The 17,005-nt window shown below is 39.6% G+C and overlaps 1 protein-coding gene across 12 annotated transcripts in view; it reads right to left on the bottom strand.

Annotated features, from left to right (window-relative positions):
• Positions 1-560: 560 nt before the first annotated feature.
• LOC112646092 (BTB/POZ domain-containing protein KCTD7) overlaps positions 561-17,005 on the bottom strand; it is a 95,147-nt gene continuing 78,702 nt past the window's right edge. For 11 of the 12 annotated variants that reach the window (XM_049110782.1, XM_049110784.1, XM_049110785.1 and 8 more), the window contains 5 exons: positions 14,124-14,205; positions 13,110-13,242; positions 11,787-11,878; positions 7,018-7,274; positions 561-2,911 (listed from right to left, as the gene is read on the bottom strand). In XM_049110782.1, coding sequence (XP_048966739.1) covers positions 2,513-2,911; positions 7,018-7,274; positions 11,787-11,878; positions 13,110-13,242; positions 14,124-14,205 — 963 coding nt within the window. In that variant the 3' untranslated portion in view covers positions 561-2,512. Of the gene's footprint in view, positions 2,912-5,240; positions 5,405-7,017; positions 7,275-11,786; positions 11,879-13,109; positions 13,243-14,123; positions 14,206-17,005 lie in introns of all 12 variants that reach the window. The other variant, XM_049110786.1, reaches the window with a different exon arrangement.

Raw genomic sequence — 17,005 nt, 5'->3', positions numbered from 1 at the left:
CTCTTTTCCTCATGCTCTCTCAAATAAATATAGTCTTAAGTAAAAAAAAAGATTAAGACCGTTTTAGTTCTGTTTTAAGACTGAGTACTTGCGGTAAAACTTTCAGAACAATGGGAATATTAGTGACAGCAAACATCCTTCTCTTGTTCATAATTTTAACTGGAATGTCACTAATGTTTCCTTTTTTGGAATGGTAATGGTAATAATGATGGTTGTGACTTAAATAGGAAAATTCTATAACATGACAATATTAGTAATGAATATTTTCCTAAGATAAAAAACTAAAAATCTAGCTGGAAGAGGGATGGATCATGAAGTCTTATTAATATGGACTTCTGTTCCAAAAGTTTATTCCAGTTATATTTATAGTACATAAAATAGCAATATATTCTTGTTGAGAAGACAGAAACTGGCCACACACAGTATTGAAGCTGACTTAAGAGAAATATAAGCCTCTACCTAAGGCAAGAGTTCATATTTAAAGAATTCAATTAATATGAGATATACAAAGAAATCAATTCAACAACTTAACGATATGTAAGAAATCAAAAGAAGACAGCTTTTATGGGAGGCCGATATGCACGTTTTATTTAACAAATATAGTGTACAATGACTAAAAGAACTGTATATTCCCAGGAGAATTAAGAGTGTGTATACCTGGATTAGCACCTAGAAAGTACATAGAAAAGAACAAAGGAACAAGGGGATCGTCTTCTACAGAAATCGCTTGGGCCTGGGTTTTTAAGTGCAGATTCTCACAGGCATTTGATAGTAACTCACTAGACTCCATGTGAGCTCAGTGATCAGTGACTTAGTTAACTGCTTCACATCTTCAGTGCTTTATGACAACAGGTGTGTTAACCTGATGGATCTTACATGTAAATTTAAGTATAGGATAAAGTTTTATACTCACCCTAGATTTATTCCAAAATACTGCACCAGAAGTTTGTGGTACCCTATTAGGAAGATATTGGGAAAGCAAAGAAACCTTAACTACTTGCGTGATGTGACCTTTTTTCAGAATGGTGCCCTAGAAATTACTCACAAAGTCACAGGTGCACTGGTAATGTGTAGAAATCAGTGACTGGACGGAGGATCATACATGGCATATTTAAGTTATGAAGGGTTCCTTTAGGATTAGAAAAGGTTCCACACTGCCAGTGGCTGTAAAATCTCAATGAATATCGGTTAACTGTACTGTGCATTTAATGCAATATTCTTTGGTTACATTATATTAACCACCAGGAGGATAATTTCCTCACTTAAGAAACAGATCAGTGGTTCTTAACTGGGGATGATTTTGCCACCCTCCCACTCCCAGAAACATTTGGCAATGTATGGAGATATTCTTTCACAACTGTGGGGGGTGCCACTAGTGTCTAGGGGGTAAAGAAGCCAAGAATACTGCTAAGTATCCTACAATGCACAGGGAAGCCCCCATAACAAAAAATCCTCAGCCCCCGAATGTCAGTAGTATTGAGGTTGAGAAACTCTGAAATAAGTTTATATGACATGTGTCTGGGTTGTCCGTCAAGTCAAAAATATGCTACAGAGGCAGAAAGGCACCTGTGCACGTGAGGGGTCTGAGAGACAACTCCCCCCCCCCCCCAAAAAAAAAATGGCTCTCATCAGTGGAGTCCTATTCATTCCTTTCTTCTGATCCAGACCCAGGACCAGCTCCTTTACAAAGAACTCTATATAGATTTCCTGAATGAGTGGAGGAAAAAGGTGCAAGAAGCATGGTTCAAAGTCTTCAAATGACTATCCTGAATAGTAACTTTATGTGACCTAAAAATTATTCTGAACCTCAATGGTGTCACAGTCTCTGACTGTACAGAACCTAAATCAAGACTAACATATTGTTAAAGATGGAGGCAACATTTTAAGGGAAGTATGTCTAAACACTTCTAGATTCATTTAAGTGGGGCAAACCAAATAAAATGGAGTTAAAGGCAAACATTCAATATACTTCATTTTAAACTAAACAAATTAACACATGAAATGCCATGCACAGCAGACACCATTCCTTTTTTTGTTTTACATATTTACAATTTTACATATTTACTTATCAATATATCTTCTATCTTTTACAATTATAAAATTATTTCAAAGTGTAGAATAGTGGTACCATTGAATTCCCTTAAACATATATTTTGTAGCATTCATTTGTTTTATCCTTTAAAGGCAATTATTTACCCAAATCCAAACCACAGTGAATGCCACAGAGGAAGCACATAGGAAAATCATGGAGAAAAAAATAGATTTAGACAAAACTTTCAATAAACCTGAAATGAATCTATTTCAGTTAACTCAAATAAATAGTATTTTATTATTTACTATGCTTCCCCTGCCAGGAAAAACAAAACAAACAAAACAATCCCCACAAACTGTACCTTTAAAAATGCTCTGACATTTATAAGCAATTAAGTTATAGTCTAGATCCCAATCATGGACTATAATAAGGGCTAGCTACAATTTAGGCTCAAATAAATACTATCCACGTAAATTTTTATCATCCTGCATAAACTTGAGGTTGCAATGGTGGAGGAAGTTTATCGTTTTCAACATTTTCAGAGTCAATAGCTGCTAAAGATTGATTTGGGGGCTTAATTTCAAGCGGGTATTTCTCAACAATGTCTTGTACCTCTTTTGCAATTCCATCCGTCCATTCTATTAGGTCTTTTTCAAGTTTTTTTGCTTCACTCATGATCCTTTCTTGCCGTTCATTCAACTGAGACAGAAGATCCAAGTTCTTATACATTTGCTTAACCCCTAAGCAGGCATCAGGAGACCAATTCTCAGATTCTTGCTTCCTGGGAGAAGTCTGGCCAGACATGTATCGATCAAAATCTTCTTGACTTAAATTCAAAGACTGAGCATCTAATTTCTCAATGAAAGCCACAGCACAGCACTACAAAAAAAACCAGAATGTTATTTACTATAGTTATATGAGGAAAGCTACAAATATTCAAATATATATATTTAAATCCTTTTATTATGGTGAATTTAAAATGGAATCAAAAGTAGACGAAACAGTCTAATGACCCACACTGGACTTCAGCTTCAAAAATTATCAACTCATAGCCAATCATGTTTCCTTTATAATCTCATCTGAAACAATACATTTCTTCCTTAAAAAAAAAAAAGAAAAGCCAAATTGCCAATTGCCATTGAGTCTGTCTAAAATTCAGTCCTCTCCTTGGGCTATTCAAAGGTCCAGGGATCTTGTACAGAGTGAAATACTAGAGAAGGCACCTTAGGTGTTTGTTATACATGGGCTACTACAGAGCTTCATGTGGACAAAAAATGAATTATTCCTCAACCTTGGAGGCTCTTTGTGTCCCTGACACGTTGCAAGGAAGAGGAATCACTGCTGTGGCCAGGAACTCTGGGGAACATGTGCCATACAGCCATTCTTTCTCAAGGTCTAGCCCACCCCACAGTGCTCACTCAAGGCATGGTAGCTACTGGGCGCATTTTCCGGGACCGGTGTGGCACACAGACTTCTGGTCCTTGGGGGACTTTTGGTCCTTTAACATCAAATAGTTTAAAGAATAAACTCTGAAATCAGGCAACCTGAGTTGTCACCTCTGTCACATGACAGCCTAAGAGTTTGTGAACCTAGGAAAGTTACCTATGCTCTCTGAGGTTTCTGCATCTGTAAAACAGGAAATACCATCCAGATTTCTAGTGAGAATTCAACAGCCCAGCACATGCAACATGCTTATTAGCTCACAGGTCAGCAACAGGCAATGAATAAATGGGAGCAATTATTAGTAAAGAAATCCTGGGGCAAATGCTCAGTTGAACAGACAGACACCTGTTAGCTATACTTTCTTATACTGGTTTAATCTTTCTACAAGGAAGATCGGTATTCATGTTTTTATTTTTTATTTATTCATTTTTATCTGTATTTTTTAAGTAATCTCCATACCCAACATGGAGCTCAAACCCATAACCCCGAGATCAAGAGTTCACATATTCCATTGACTGAGGCAACCAGCTGCCCCTCACATTAAAAAAAAAAAAAAAAATGTGCATTTTCACAAGGCATGCAATATAAACAGAGGAAAACAGGCAGCTCTCAGAATTTCTTCTGAGAAACTCATTCCCAGGATCCTTCATTATTGCTCAAAAAAAGTGAATCACTTTAAGGAATATTTAGCAAATCTACTACACCTGACTGACCCTTCCACACAGGCTTGCACTGTGTCTATGGAGGTGTTGCAGAGGAGGAATCTAAGATGATTCTAACATTCCTGGCATGGATATATGCTATTGCCACAAGTGGAAAGAGTACATATCAGAAAAGAGAAAATCATTTGATGGGGAAACAGTTTCAGTTTTGAACAAATTAAATTTGAGGCATAATAAATAACTGGAAGTGGAGTTCAGTCTGATGGCAAAACAGGTGACACAAGCCTGTACATCATCACTGTACAGGTGACAGCAGAGCTGAGACCAGAGGAGACAGCCTAGGGAGAGAAATGCAGAGGACAGAACCCTAGGGAATAACACAATTCAAGAGGAAGTAGAGGACATAAAGCCTACAAAGAGACAAGGAAGGAGTAGAATTGTGAAATCCAAAAGACATAGGAAGTTCTAGAACAAAGGAGTTATCAAAAGTGTTAAAAGAAGTAAGAAAAGACTGAGAGTTTTCATGGGATTTGACAACTGGCAGATTTTTCACTTTTGTTAGAGCAGTTTCACTGAAGCACAGGAGTAGAAGCCAGACTCTGAATCAGACAAGAAGATGGAGAAATAAGGTGCAAACATAGTTAAGGCTGCAGGTCAAGGCTCTGGGAAGTGGCAGGAAGCGGTGAACCAGCAGCCTCCATTGCTGACCATGAGGGCTACCCTCAAACACCTCCTGGTCCTGCTCATTTCTTCTACTACCAGTCATGTCTCCATCCCATACTTCTCAGGGATTTTCAGATCATCTAATGTTCCCTAGATTAGGAAGTAAATCCAAAAGGCTCTTCTCTAGCAGTCAAGAACATGTTTCAATTATGTTAAGAAATGAGTACTTCGGGGCACCTGGGGGCTCAGTGGTTGAGCATTGGCCTTCGGCTCAGGTCGTGATCCCAGGATCCTGGTTCGAGTCCTCTATCAGGTTCCCTGTAGGGAACCTGCTTCTCCCTCTGCCTATGTCTCTGTCCCTCTCTCTCTGTGTCTCTCATGAATAAATAATTAAAATATTAAAAAAAAAATAAAAAAAGAAATTAGTACTTCAGGGGTACCTGGGTGGCTCAGTTGGTTAAGAACCTGCCTTCGACTCAGGTCATGATCTCAGGGTCCTTGGATCAAGTCCCGTGTCAGGCTCCCTGCTCAGTAGTGAGTCTGCTTGTCCCTCTCCCTCTGCCTGTTCATGCTCTCTCTCTCTCAAATAAATAATAAATACAATCTTTAAAAAAAAAAAGAAATGAGTACTTCAGTCACTTAAACTTTTTTGGGAAGTATAGTTTAAACGACCATGTGTTTGGAAGGATGAGAAATACTGCAAATAATGGGAGGATCCCTGGGTGGCTCAGTGGTTTGGCAACTGCCTTTGGCCCGGGGCACAATCCTGGAGTTCCGGGATCGAGTCCCGCATCAGGCTCCCGGCATGAAGCCTGCTTCTCCCTCTGCCTGTGTCTCTGCCTCTCTCTCTCTCTCTCTCTGTCTACCATAAACAAACAAATAAATAAATAAATCTTAAAAAAAAAATACCGCAAATAATGGAGAAAGCATTGTTCTGAAAAAGAGCATTCCTGGGATGGGTTAAATGGGTGATGGATATTAAGGAGGGCACTTGAGGGGATCCCTGGGTGGCGCAGCGGTTTGGCGCCTGCCTTTGGCCCAGGGCGCGATCCTGGAGACCCGGGATCGAATCCCACATCGGGCTCCCGGTGCATGGAACCTGCTTCTCCCTCTGCCTGTGTCTCTGCCTCTCTCTCTCTCTCTCTGTGACTATCATAAATAAATAAAAATTAAAAAAAAATATTAAGGAGGGCACTTGAGATGAGCACCAGGTATTGTATGTAAGTGATGAATCATTACATTCTACTCCTGGAACTAATATTACACTGTATGTTAACTAACTAGAATTTAAATAAAAACTTGAAAAAAGGAAAAGAGCTCTCCAAAGTCGAGCAGCTGAACCCCAATGGTTGAGGGTGATGAATGACAGGTCCAGGTTTTGAGGGACTGGAAGCTTATATACTTTTGGGAACCCATTTAAAGGAAAACACAATACAAAATTAGGTACAAAGGTGAATACATATTTAGGATGTAAAAACAAATCATAACAAATTTCTGGACGTCTTAGAGATTCAAGTACCATCTATTTAGACAATTTACTAGAAACGCTTCCTTATGTAACATTAGCTTTCTTTCCCTATTACCCTATACAACTTCCAACATAGGAAAGAAAGCACAGAGGGTGTTTTGAGGCTTAAATTCACTAGTAAACCTAGTCTACAGCAAACAGACCAAAGTGTAGTCGTCAGTAAAAGAAAGTACTCAGCCTTACTACTTAGACATATATACTGTAATCCTGTCTTGCCTAGGATCAATTAGCACTGTTAACAGTACTTGAAAATCATTTCACATGCTCTAAGCTGACCCTTTTAAAATCTCAGTATTCAGTTCTAAGAGATCACTTATAGTAATAAAACAAAAAATAATTCTTAAGTCCTTTAAGAAAAAAATAAAAATCCATGATCTGATTCATTCATGGTTAAACAACCCAACTAAGTGAATGGCCCTTTTACCCAGGACCTAGGAGAGCGATGGCCAACAAGCAGCAGAGATCCTCCACATGGCTATCACGTTTTCCATACGAGTACCACAATTTCTGGTCGAGTACTGAGAGGTGAGGAATTTGCATGGTCACGTGTGCTATGTGACACCAAGCAAGCATTCTCAGCTCAACTCAGAGGCATTAAACAGTCACTAGACCGTAAGTGATCTGTTACATCCCTAAAATAAGTACTTTCATTGGTTCTTCTCTGTAATTCCAAGAAATCAAATATTTACCAGATTGGTGAAATAGTAGCCATCCTCTCCAGTCATCAATCGGCTTGGGTTGCAGAAGCGGGTGATATACTGGATATTGGACTGAAGACGTGGGGGGTTGCCCTTCAAAACAATGTAGATGAGAGTTGGTAAAAAGTCATCGGCTGAGGCTGGCTCATTCTTGGTGATCTTAATAGCATTGAAGATGTGCTTGCTACACTTGGTGATGCAGGCCAACTTATCTCGAGGTACACGCTTTGAATCCATTTCAATGATATCTATAAAGCAGAAAAGACACTGCTTCCAATGAGAAACAATTCCATAAAAGAAGCATTAGAATAATCATTTTTTAATCTATCGAGTTACAGCGGTACCCTCGCTAACCCCTTCTATGGCAGATAATTTAATATATAAAAAATCTGGGCAGCCCCGGTGGCTCAGTGGTTTAGCGCCGCTTTCAGTCCAGGGCCTGATCCTGGAGACCCAGGATCGAGTCCCATGTCAGGCTCCATGCAGGGAGCCTGCTTCTCCCTCTGCCTGTGTCTCTGCCTCTGCCTCTTTCTCTGTGTGTCTCTCATGAATAAATAAAATCTTAAAAAAAATCTGACCACAAAAAAACATAAGCACTAGCTCATTCTTTCAGGATGCATGACCATGAACCAAACACTATGTGCATTATTTCTGTGCTCCATGAGCCTATTTCTTTTTCATCTTTTCATCCCTACTACTGGGAAGGGAACTGGCGTTGAGAGAAGTTTGATAATTTGCCTAAAATTATATAGACAGTAAGTGACAGTGGGAGGATTTGAAATCCAATCTGACTCTATTAAAAATCAATGCTTTTAATCACAATGATAAACTCCTCATGAGCTCGTTGAATAATTACAAAGAGTTTTTCCTGATTCTCTTCCTCTAGTACCCTGTTAAAGTCAGTTTAGAAAGCATACTGCTTTTTGGAAAAGTGGGTACAATACAAAGCATCACTGTATTGGATATCAAACTACAGCTGCTGAAATCTATCCACATATAGGTAGGTCAGAGCAGCCAGTCCCCATGGCATATAAATCCTCAACAGCTATAAACATCTACAGCACCTTTATGACATTTATACCTACTAGTTAGCACAGAGGATAGAGCAGGGTATAAAATTTAATCTCATAAATACCATTCATTTCCCTCAGAGAAAAATTACTTCATTGTCTCTAACGACCACCAAGTGGTGGGCTCTTATAAATGCACTCCCTGTGTCACAAAGACTAGGGAGTAATAGGGAATAGTTGTCAGCACCACTAGAACCACACAAGAAGGAGGGAATGTGCCCTCCAATGTGCGTTTCTGCTTGCAATCTGGAGCAACGTGAAAGAAACAACTGAGGCAGGTTAATTTGACAGCAATTTCTGGCCAATAGCGGGAATAAGAGTTTCCAATTCAGACAGGATGGTGGTGCACACCGGAGTTCTTTCTGCTCCCAGCTCCCATCCCTGAAGTCGGTGCCCAGGGGACCACCAGCCATGGAAGAGCAGGTGGGGGGTGGGGGGCAGAGACATAGGACAGTGTGGAGGCCAGATTTTAATTTATTAATGTTTTCATTCCCTGTACCCACACGTCTGTCATGTGCTTTTGCTTATTTTATAGCTTAGTTCCTTCAATCTTTTAATTATGGGTTGTAATTATTGTTAATATATCTTAGCCTACTTTTTCTATTTGAGTAGAACATATTACAAAAAAGATTTGGGGGAAGACTTTTTTTTAAAACCTTTTTTTACTACTTTAATTTATCCTATTTAGCTTCCTACCTTTTATTATTGGTTTTTATTCTTTATTTTAAACTTTTAGCCACTTTCCCATTAATGTTTATTCTTTTATCTGGAACCATGTGTTGCTGCCAATGTCAAGAGGGAGAGCCTAGAGTGTAAAAAGGAAGAGAAGGGGGATGCCTGGGGGGCTCAGCGGTTGGGCACCTGCCTTTGGCTCAGGGCGTGATTCCAGGATCTGGGATCGAGTCCCACATTGGGCTCCCTGCGGGGAGCGTGCTTTTCCCTCTGCCTGTGTCTGTCTCTGCGTCTCTCTCTGTCTCTCATGAATAAATAAATCTTTAAAAAAAAAAAAAAGAAAAGAAGGGAAGGAAAAAAGGAGTAAGCATGGGGGGTGGAGATTCCTCCCACACTCTTTGTTCTACAGTGACCCTTCCCCTTCCTAGCATCCTTTAAGCCTGAAAGAAGTTTTTAGGGGGGAACTCCCCAGCACACTGCTGGACTCCCCAGCACACCGCTCTAAAGCGTAAACGAGGGGATCTGGGAGAAAATAACAGAACAGGAAACTCATAACTGTATTAATTCTTCTACTATTTCCCACCCTAGTCTGTCTATTATTTACTTTTCACAGCCCTCAGACACCTGAATTGTGTTTGCGTACAAGGTTTTTATGTGTAATCAGTAGGAAAGACGGGCTGAGTGTGGGCACTCCATCTTGGCAGGAGTCTAGTTTTATCTTTAATGAAGTTTTGAAAACAAAGTAGGCTACACCTGTTGGTCATGATTTCTCAATCTTGGCACTAATGATATTTTAGATAGGATCATCCTTTTTGTAGGAGACTGTCCTGTCCTGCAGGATGTTTAATTGCATTCCTGGCCTCCACCTACTAGATGACAGATGTCAAATGAAATGGAAAATGCCTCATTCAGTGTATTTATCAACAAAACTGACAGTGCTGATTAGTAGTAACACATGGGATGATTTAGAGAAATTTAACTGATGTCTCCATTTTTAAGACTACTGTTACAGACTATACTCTCTGGTTGCTCCTGTACTTAGGCTAACAATTTTAGATTAGGAAGAAAGTAATCATACAGCCTTGTGTAATCATACACAAAATGTATCTGCACTTGGATTGGCAAGATATGGGGGCTAAGACAAGAAAGAGTAGGAAGGCTTTTAAATTTTTGTGGTCAAATTCCCACTATCAAAGAATCTCCTCAAATTCTTTTTTTTAAAATTATATTAATAAACTGTTGATATACTGAAATCCTCTTAATTCTGTTTTTGTTTTTCATTTGAGACACACACACACAGAGGACAAGCAGGGGAGCAGCAGAGGGAGAGGAAAAAGCAGGCTCTCTGCTGAGCAGGGAGCCCGAAGCAGGGCTCAATCCCAGGACCCTGGGATCATGACCTGAGCCAAAGGCAGACGCCCCAACTGACTGAACCACCCTGGCACCCTCTCTTAGTTCTATTTTTAAGCAAACAATGGTCTGACTCTTGTAGTTTCTGGTTTTACAAGGTCTATCCTATGGCATTTCAAAAAAGAGTCTGGGACATAAATTCCTATGAATTACTTAAACATAAACCAGTTAGTCTTGAACTTGGCCAGAGTCTTCAGAAAAAAAAAACAACACAAGTACAAGGCCCCATATTCAGGCTTCTCATCTTTATTCTCCTATGAAGTTCCCAGAGCAAAAGGCAGGAGTGAGAGTGGGCTTTGACCCAGAGCAGTCAATTCATGAAACCTACAACACAGCCTTGCAGAAAAGCTCTGAACAACAAAGATAACAGTATTTAGCTAGGCCAGTTAGACTCTACTAGTGGAATTACAGAGAATAATTCATTTAATAACAGGAGTTAAAAAAGCAAAGATATACAAAGAGAAGCAGAACCTGAGAGAGTGGAAGAATCATCTTAATAATAGTCCCTAGAAGGCCCTGTGAGAGTCCTGCTTCCTTTCCTACTTGACAGTATCTTAAGCAAACCCTCATTTCTTCCTCTAGTTCTTATAACCAAAGGAGCCTACCTGATGGCTTGCCCCCAGCCAATGCTAACAGCAACTGATCAACTTTCTTTCTCAGAATTTCATTAACAACTCTAAATAGGCAAGTTTTTCCAACTCTTCTTAATAAAAAAGAACCTGACCAAGGTTGGATACCTTCTCTAGTAGGAAGAATTTGTTTTGATTCTTTTTTATTTTTTGTAACTTTCATGGTATACTCTTCTGCTGGGCTAGTCCTATGAATAAGAAATAGAAACTTTATTAGGTGCCTAGACCTGTCCAGGATGTGGAGCCACATCAGTTCAGGGTACTTCATTTCCATCTTGAGCAAACCAAAAAAATAATCCAAAGCACATCTCTGACTAACAACCAATTAGAGAGATATTATTTTAGTATATACCTGTAGCATGGAGATTACCTTGCCCCATCAAATCTCTTCCTCTCTCCAAAATTATTTTGAATATATAAATGTAACTGAGTTTTAAGAAATTTGCCCTAGCTGGGGTGTCTGGGTGGCTCAGTTGGTTAAGCGTCCAACTCTTGACTTCGGCTCAGGTCATAATCTCAATCCCTACTGTTGGGTTCTGCACTCGGCATGGAGGCTGCTGGAGATTCTCTCTCTCCCTCTTTCTGCCCCTCCTCTCCCTTCCCCCTGCCCCCATCACTACTCTTTCAAAAAAGAAAGAAAATAAGGAAAAGAAAAGAAAGAAAAGAAAGAAAAGAAAAGAAAGAAAGAAAAGAAAAGAAAAGAAAAGAAAAGAAATCTGCCCTAACTGCATTTAACCTTAGTTTAGTTCAATGCCCCAAGAAATAAGAGACCCAGGTCACAGAAAGTAAAGAAATGTAGTTCACCTACTAAAATAAATGCTTCAAATTCAGAAAACTAGCACACTTACAAATTGCTTTTACTGCATTTCAATATGTCTTTGGCAGTCTGCATTTTAGGTACTTTACTATCTCTATGGTATGGACTTATGTTAACTTCAAGGGAGAAACATCCAGATAAAAAAGCTCTCTGTTCACTGACCTGTGATTGCTTTCACCACCATATCAGATACTTCTGAAATTTCTTCATTAACAGGGACACAAAGCATCTGAGGTGTAACCCAGTGCAGGGCTCTACAAAGAGGGAGAGACAATAAAAAAAAAAAAAATTCCAAGAACGGGCAGTCATTTGTCTGTCATTTCTTCCTTCAGTGAAGGGGAAATACAGGCACCACTGACGAATGAGGCAATCCTAGGCCCCACCACATTGCGCATGAACATCTCAGGAGCTCAGGGGAAGTGACCAGAATTCTAAAATGAGGCTTCTCTTCTGCATTTATCACAAGAAAAGCAGAAGACAATTATACTGGTTGAAATGAGATTATACTGAGGCTGAAAGATATCTGAGACTGAAGATTTGAGAACTGCGGCTCCTTTCTTCATTGTACAACACCATAATGTCCGTTTAGGTTCTGCCCTCAACTTCTGAGGCACACCAGAGGTGGCAGGAGATCAACGAGCATGTGTCACTGCAGTCTGAATCCCTGAATTTCCTGGTCACACCCTAGCTTCACAGAAGAGATTCTTGCCTGATGAATGCTCTCACCCTGTACATCAATCCAAAGTCCATCTAGTTCCTCCTGGCTCCATCTGCCACCTTCTCAAAACCAACTCTTCGCTTCTGGTGTGACACTATCAAGAAGAGATCTACTAATGACCAGCCTCACTGTTTGGGAATCCTGTTTGGACTCCTAAGCCCCCTCCTCCAGGAGCACCTTACCACAACCAGCCTTGGACCCATGCCCATATTCAGATAGCCTATTTTCTAAAGGTTTCATTGCCACTGGAATACAGAGCCCTGGGGCTCACTCTACCGCCCAGGGAAGATGGAGTGCTTTGGGAAGTGTTATCAATCCCGTGTGAGTGGGAAGATGTGATCAAAGGAACAGCTAAATAATGAGCACCTCTAGTAGGGAGGAGGAATAATGACACCTACTGCTTTCACATGGATATTTACAGCTTCTTGCCTGACAAGACTGTTAATGAAGTGAGAAAATAATGAAATTTCCTCCTGTTCCTTGGAAATTCTGGAGATTTGAAACAATCTCAAACATCAGATCGGCTTCTTTTCTAAAGCTGCTTAGACTCAGATGGATAAGCAGGAAGGTGATTTCAGCCCTTTTCTTCTATCAATTTACCATAGTCCTTTTCCGTTTGGCATCATGAAGAAGATTAGATGCTCAGGGTGGTGGGTACCTTTGCTGGGTTTTTTGCTGTCAAGGTTTGAAATGCAAGGGCCGTGTTTTCCCACAATGTGTTCTCTTGATGGTAGAGAGTAAATACAAAACAAAGCAAAACAACTAACCTGATCCTCTTCTGAATAGCGAGATCTTTCTTCTCATCATCGGTAGTTTCTGGACAGAACACATATTTATAGAGACGAGTCATGATGTACTTTTCAATCTGATCCATTATCTTTTCAACTCTTTCTGGAGGCACTGAAATATCCAAATGGACACAAAAGCTCAAGAGAAGGATGGACAGTTTAAATTAAGAGTAAGTTTTCACAGCTTTTCCTACATAGCAAAAAACTAATTTACTAGTGATACATTAAATATATCAAGAAACAAAAGCTTAAGATGTTACATTAAAAAAATACCGTTTAAAAAACTTACAACTTTTGGGACTGTTTTTTTTACAGAATCACTGCTTCTAACTGTAACTGTTTTGGCAGTGGGAAGATCTCAGCAGGGGTCCCTCCCCACGGCTACATCAGAGGAGCACTTGAAATTCCCAAGACTGAGAATGATGGCAACTCACTCTTTCATTTTCCTGAGGTTTACTAAACAACCTTGGAGCTTTTAGAGATGAACAGGTAGAGCTTATTTCTCAGATATACATATATGCTAAGGATATCCTAACGCCCAACATCAGGGGAAGTCAAATTCAAGAAAAAAATCTCTAAAAACCTACAGCTCTAAGTCAGTGATTGTCAATTTTTTTTCCACTCCCCACCCATCTGAGGAATACATGATGACGAAAAATGACTTACCAAAATGGTGATCCAAGACGGGCATTTCGTTTAGAAACCCCTAAGGGGTTTTAATCGACTCTGCCCCTTACCCCTAATGGAATGATTAAACATTGTGCAATAAATTACCCAACTGCTGTGATTATCTTGGAGTGATACACATGGTGGTGGTATTCAAAGGCCCTCTAAGGGTAAGACCAGTTACCAGAATGTCAATGGAGGTGTTTATAGGACAGAGTTGGCAAACCAGCCAGGCCATCAGATAAACAGAGAAAGTACTAAGAGACAAAGCAGTCCGATTCTGTATAATACTAGCAACCCTTTTATGGCTGGCTAACAAAACATTACCTTTTCCACGAGTCTGCATTCTTTCAGCCACATTCTGGTAAAAATCCTGAGTACACTCTGACTGTTCCTCAATGCTTAAATCCTGAAACAAAGGGACAAAGAGGCTGAAGAAAGATTATGCATAAATCTGAAGCTGAAGAAAGATTATGCATAAAGCTCTAAATTTTACAAAGTTTCTAAAACCCACTTCTTAACTGGTGCTAATCTCAAAAAAACCTACCAATTATATTAACTCTGCAGAGAAGAAAAACCAATCCTTTAATGTTATTTATAACATCCCATGACCTCTTACTTCTTTTTGCTATATATATACACATATATATTCTTACAAGGATATAATGCATATTTTGATAATTTACACATTTATGTACATTTTTATTTATCTGACCTATTTAATCATTTCTGGTGGCTTTTTCACATTCCATTATATTAAATGATTTATTTAACCAATCTCTACCACTGTACATTTGTGTTCCTTCTCTTTTTTTTTTTTTCACTATTATGCACTACAGCTATAAATAATTATGTGAACTGTTTCTCTTGGGTTATTTCTTTGTGATATATTTTCAAGAGTGACATTAATATGGGCACCTGGTGTCTCAGTGGTTGAGCGTCTGCCTTTGGCTCAGGTCATGATCCTAGGGTCCTAGGATCAAGTCCCATATTGGGCTCCCCACAGGGATCTTGCTTCTCCCTCTGCCTGTGTCTCTGCCTCTCTCTGTGTCTCTCATGAGTAAATCAATAAAATCTTTAAAAAAAAAAGTGACATTAACAGTTTAATAAATACGAACAACTTTATAGCTCTCAGTATCTACTGCAAGATACAATCCTCAGAAACTCCAATGTCCAGCCATTAACTATGTATGTGTGTTTATTTTTCCATGGCCCCTACAACAATGAGCTTTATAATGTTCCTTTGCGTTTATTGATTATATACGTATAATGTGCACATTTATTCTCTATTTTCTTCTAAAGAATAAAGTCTAAGTAAAATAAAACTACAATTCAGCATCTAAAACTACAATTCAGGGATCCCTGGGTGGCGCAGCGGTTTGGCGCCTGCCTTTGGCCCAGGGCGCGATCCTGGAGACCCGGGATCGAATCCCACGTCGGGCTCCCGGTGCATGGAGCCTGCTTCTCCCTCTGCCTGTGTCTCTGCCTCTCTCTCTCTCTCTCTGTGACTATCATAAATAAATAAACATTTAAAAAAAAAAATAATGAGTAATCTATCTTTAAAAAAAAAAAAAAAATAAAATAAAACTACAATTCATCTATTCAACTGAATAGATGATAAAAAAAAAACATGGAGTGAAACAAAATGGAGGAACAACACAAATGTGGTCCTTGAAGATACAGAAATTAGTTGAATCAGCCCATATATATTTATCTGTAACTAAACTTTCTAAGCAATCATCACTAAGACAAAAATAGTCACATAATTGGATGTCCAAAATGTAAAGTGAACTAACTCTCCAGGTGAAATTCTAACACCAAACCCCAAAATTTCTCCCAAGGATTCTCATAACTGTTAAGTATAGCTGCTCTCCCCAACTCTGATCTTTCTTGCTTTTCAATCTATCCTGCACACCACAGTCATCTCAGATTCAGATCTGGACACAAAATCAGATTATTGTCAGAGTGTCACACCTCCAATGGTTGTCCATGAGACAGATGCTGAAGCCTGCACTCAGCACCACCTTCCATCCTCCTTCTTGCTTACCCTTCCAGGTGACCAATTTCCTGAGGGTCTGTTTTTAGTTGCCGCACCTCTCTAACATTATAAAGGTATTCTCTGTATTACTTTTGCTGCCCTCCAGTCTTTCAAATGCTGTCCAAGGAAGGCTCTGTTCACACCTTCACCTCTTCTAAGACGTAATCCTTCATCCCCTTAGTCAAAGTAACTTTGTGGGTTTCACAGGACTTACAGAGCACTTTGAGAACCCTGATAGCAGATCTTTTTGTTTTCTTAGCTAGTTTTTTATATAAGAGCCATTTGGTTGCAGCACCTGGGTGGCTCAGTGGTGAGCATCTGCGTGCGGCACCTGGGTGGCTCAGTGGGTGAGCTCAGGCCATGATCCGGGGTCCTGGGATGGAGTCCTACCCTGCGAGGATCCTGCTTCTCCCTCTGCCTATGTCTCTGCCTCTCATGAATAAATAAATAAAATCTTATTTTTTTTAAAGAGCCATTTTACTGAATTAAAATCAAGCCCTGGGCAGCCCGGGTGGCTCAGCGGTTTAGCGCCGCCTTGGGCCCGGGGCCTGATCCTGGGGACCCGGGATCGAGTCCCACGTCGGGCTCCCTGCATGGAGCCTGCTTCTCCCTCTGCCTGTGTCTCTGCCTCTCTCTCTCTCTTTGTCTCTCATGAATAAATAAAATAAAATCTTAAAAAATAAAATAAAATAAAATCAAGCCCTTGTCTAGTAAAAACGCAGTACGAAGCAAATTTTATACATTTTGAAATGTTAAGCTTTTATTTATATTCACCACAATTTCCCAGTGCTGGTTTCCACTTTATCTTTTATTTTTCATTACACAGCTTTAAAAAAAGTTAATATCACTAAACTTTTCCTTGGTCCTTAAGAACAATTCTTCAACAGTTCAATTGCAGCTTGAAAACTGTTTTAAATTTCTCCACAGAAATAAATATCTCTACAGTTGAAATAAATATCCTGACCTACTTTACTAATTTACTTCTAAGTTTTTCATGTTTAACTATTTGGTGGGAGCGTAAGGTACACAGTATAGAAGACAGACCATAAGTAATCTATTACAAACCTCCTTGTCGTTTTCAGCAGCAGGCAGTAAAAAACAACGCTGTTCCACTGTCCTTCTTGTTTCCCCAGTTGTCATATAACTGGCTCTTGAGAAACTGAATTTATTT

This window comes from Canis lupus, chromosome 6 (assembly GCF_003254725.2).
Source record: "Canis lupus dingo isolate Sandy chromosome 6, ASM325472v2, whole genome shotgun sequence".
Lineage (NCBI taxonomy): Eukaryota > Metazoa > Chordata > Mammalia > Carnivora > Canidae > Canis > Canis lupus.
The sequence above is the reverse complement of the archived record's forward strand: the minus strand, read 5'-3'. Positions and strand labels throughout refer to the sequence as shown.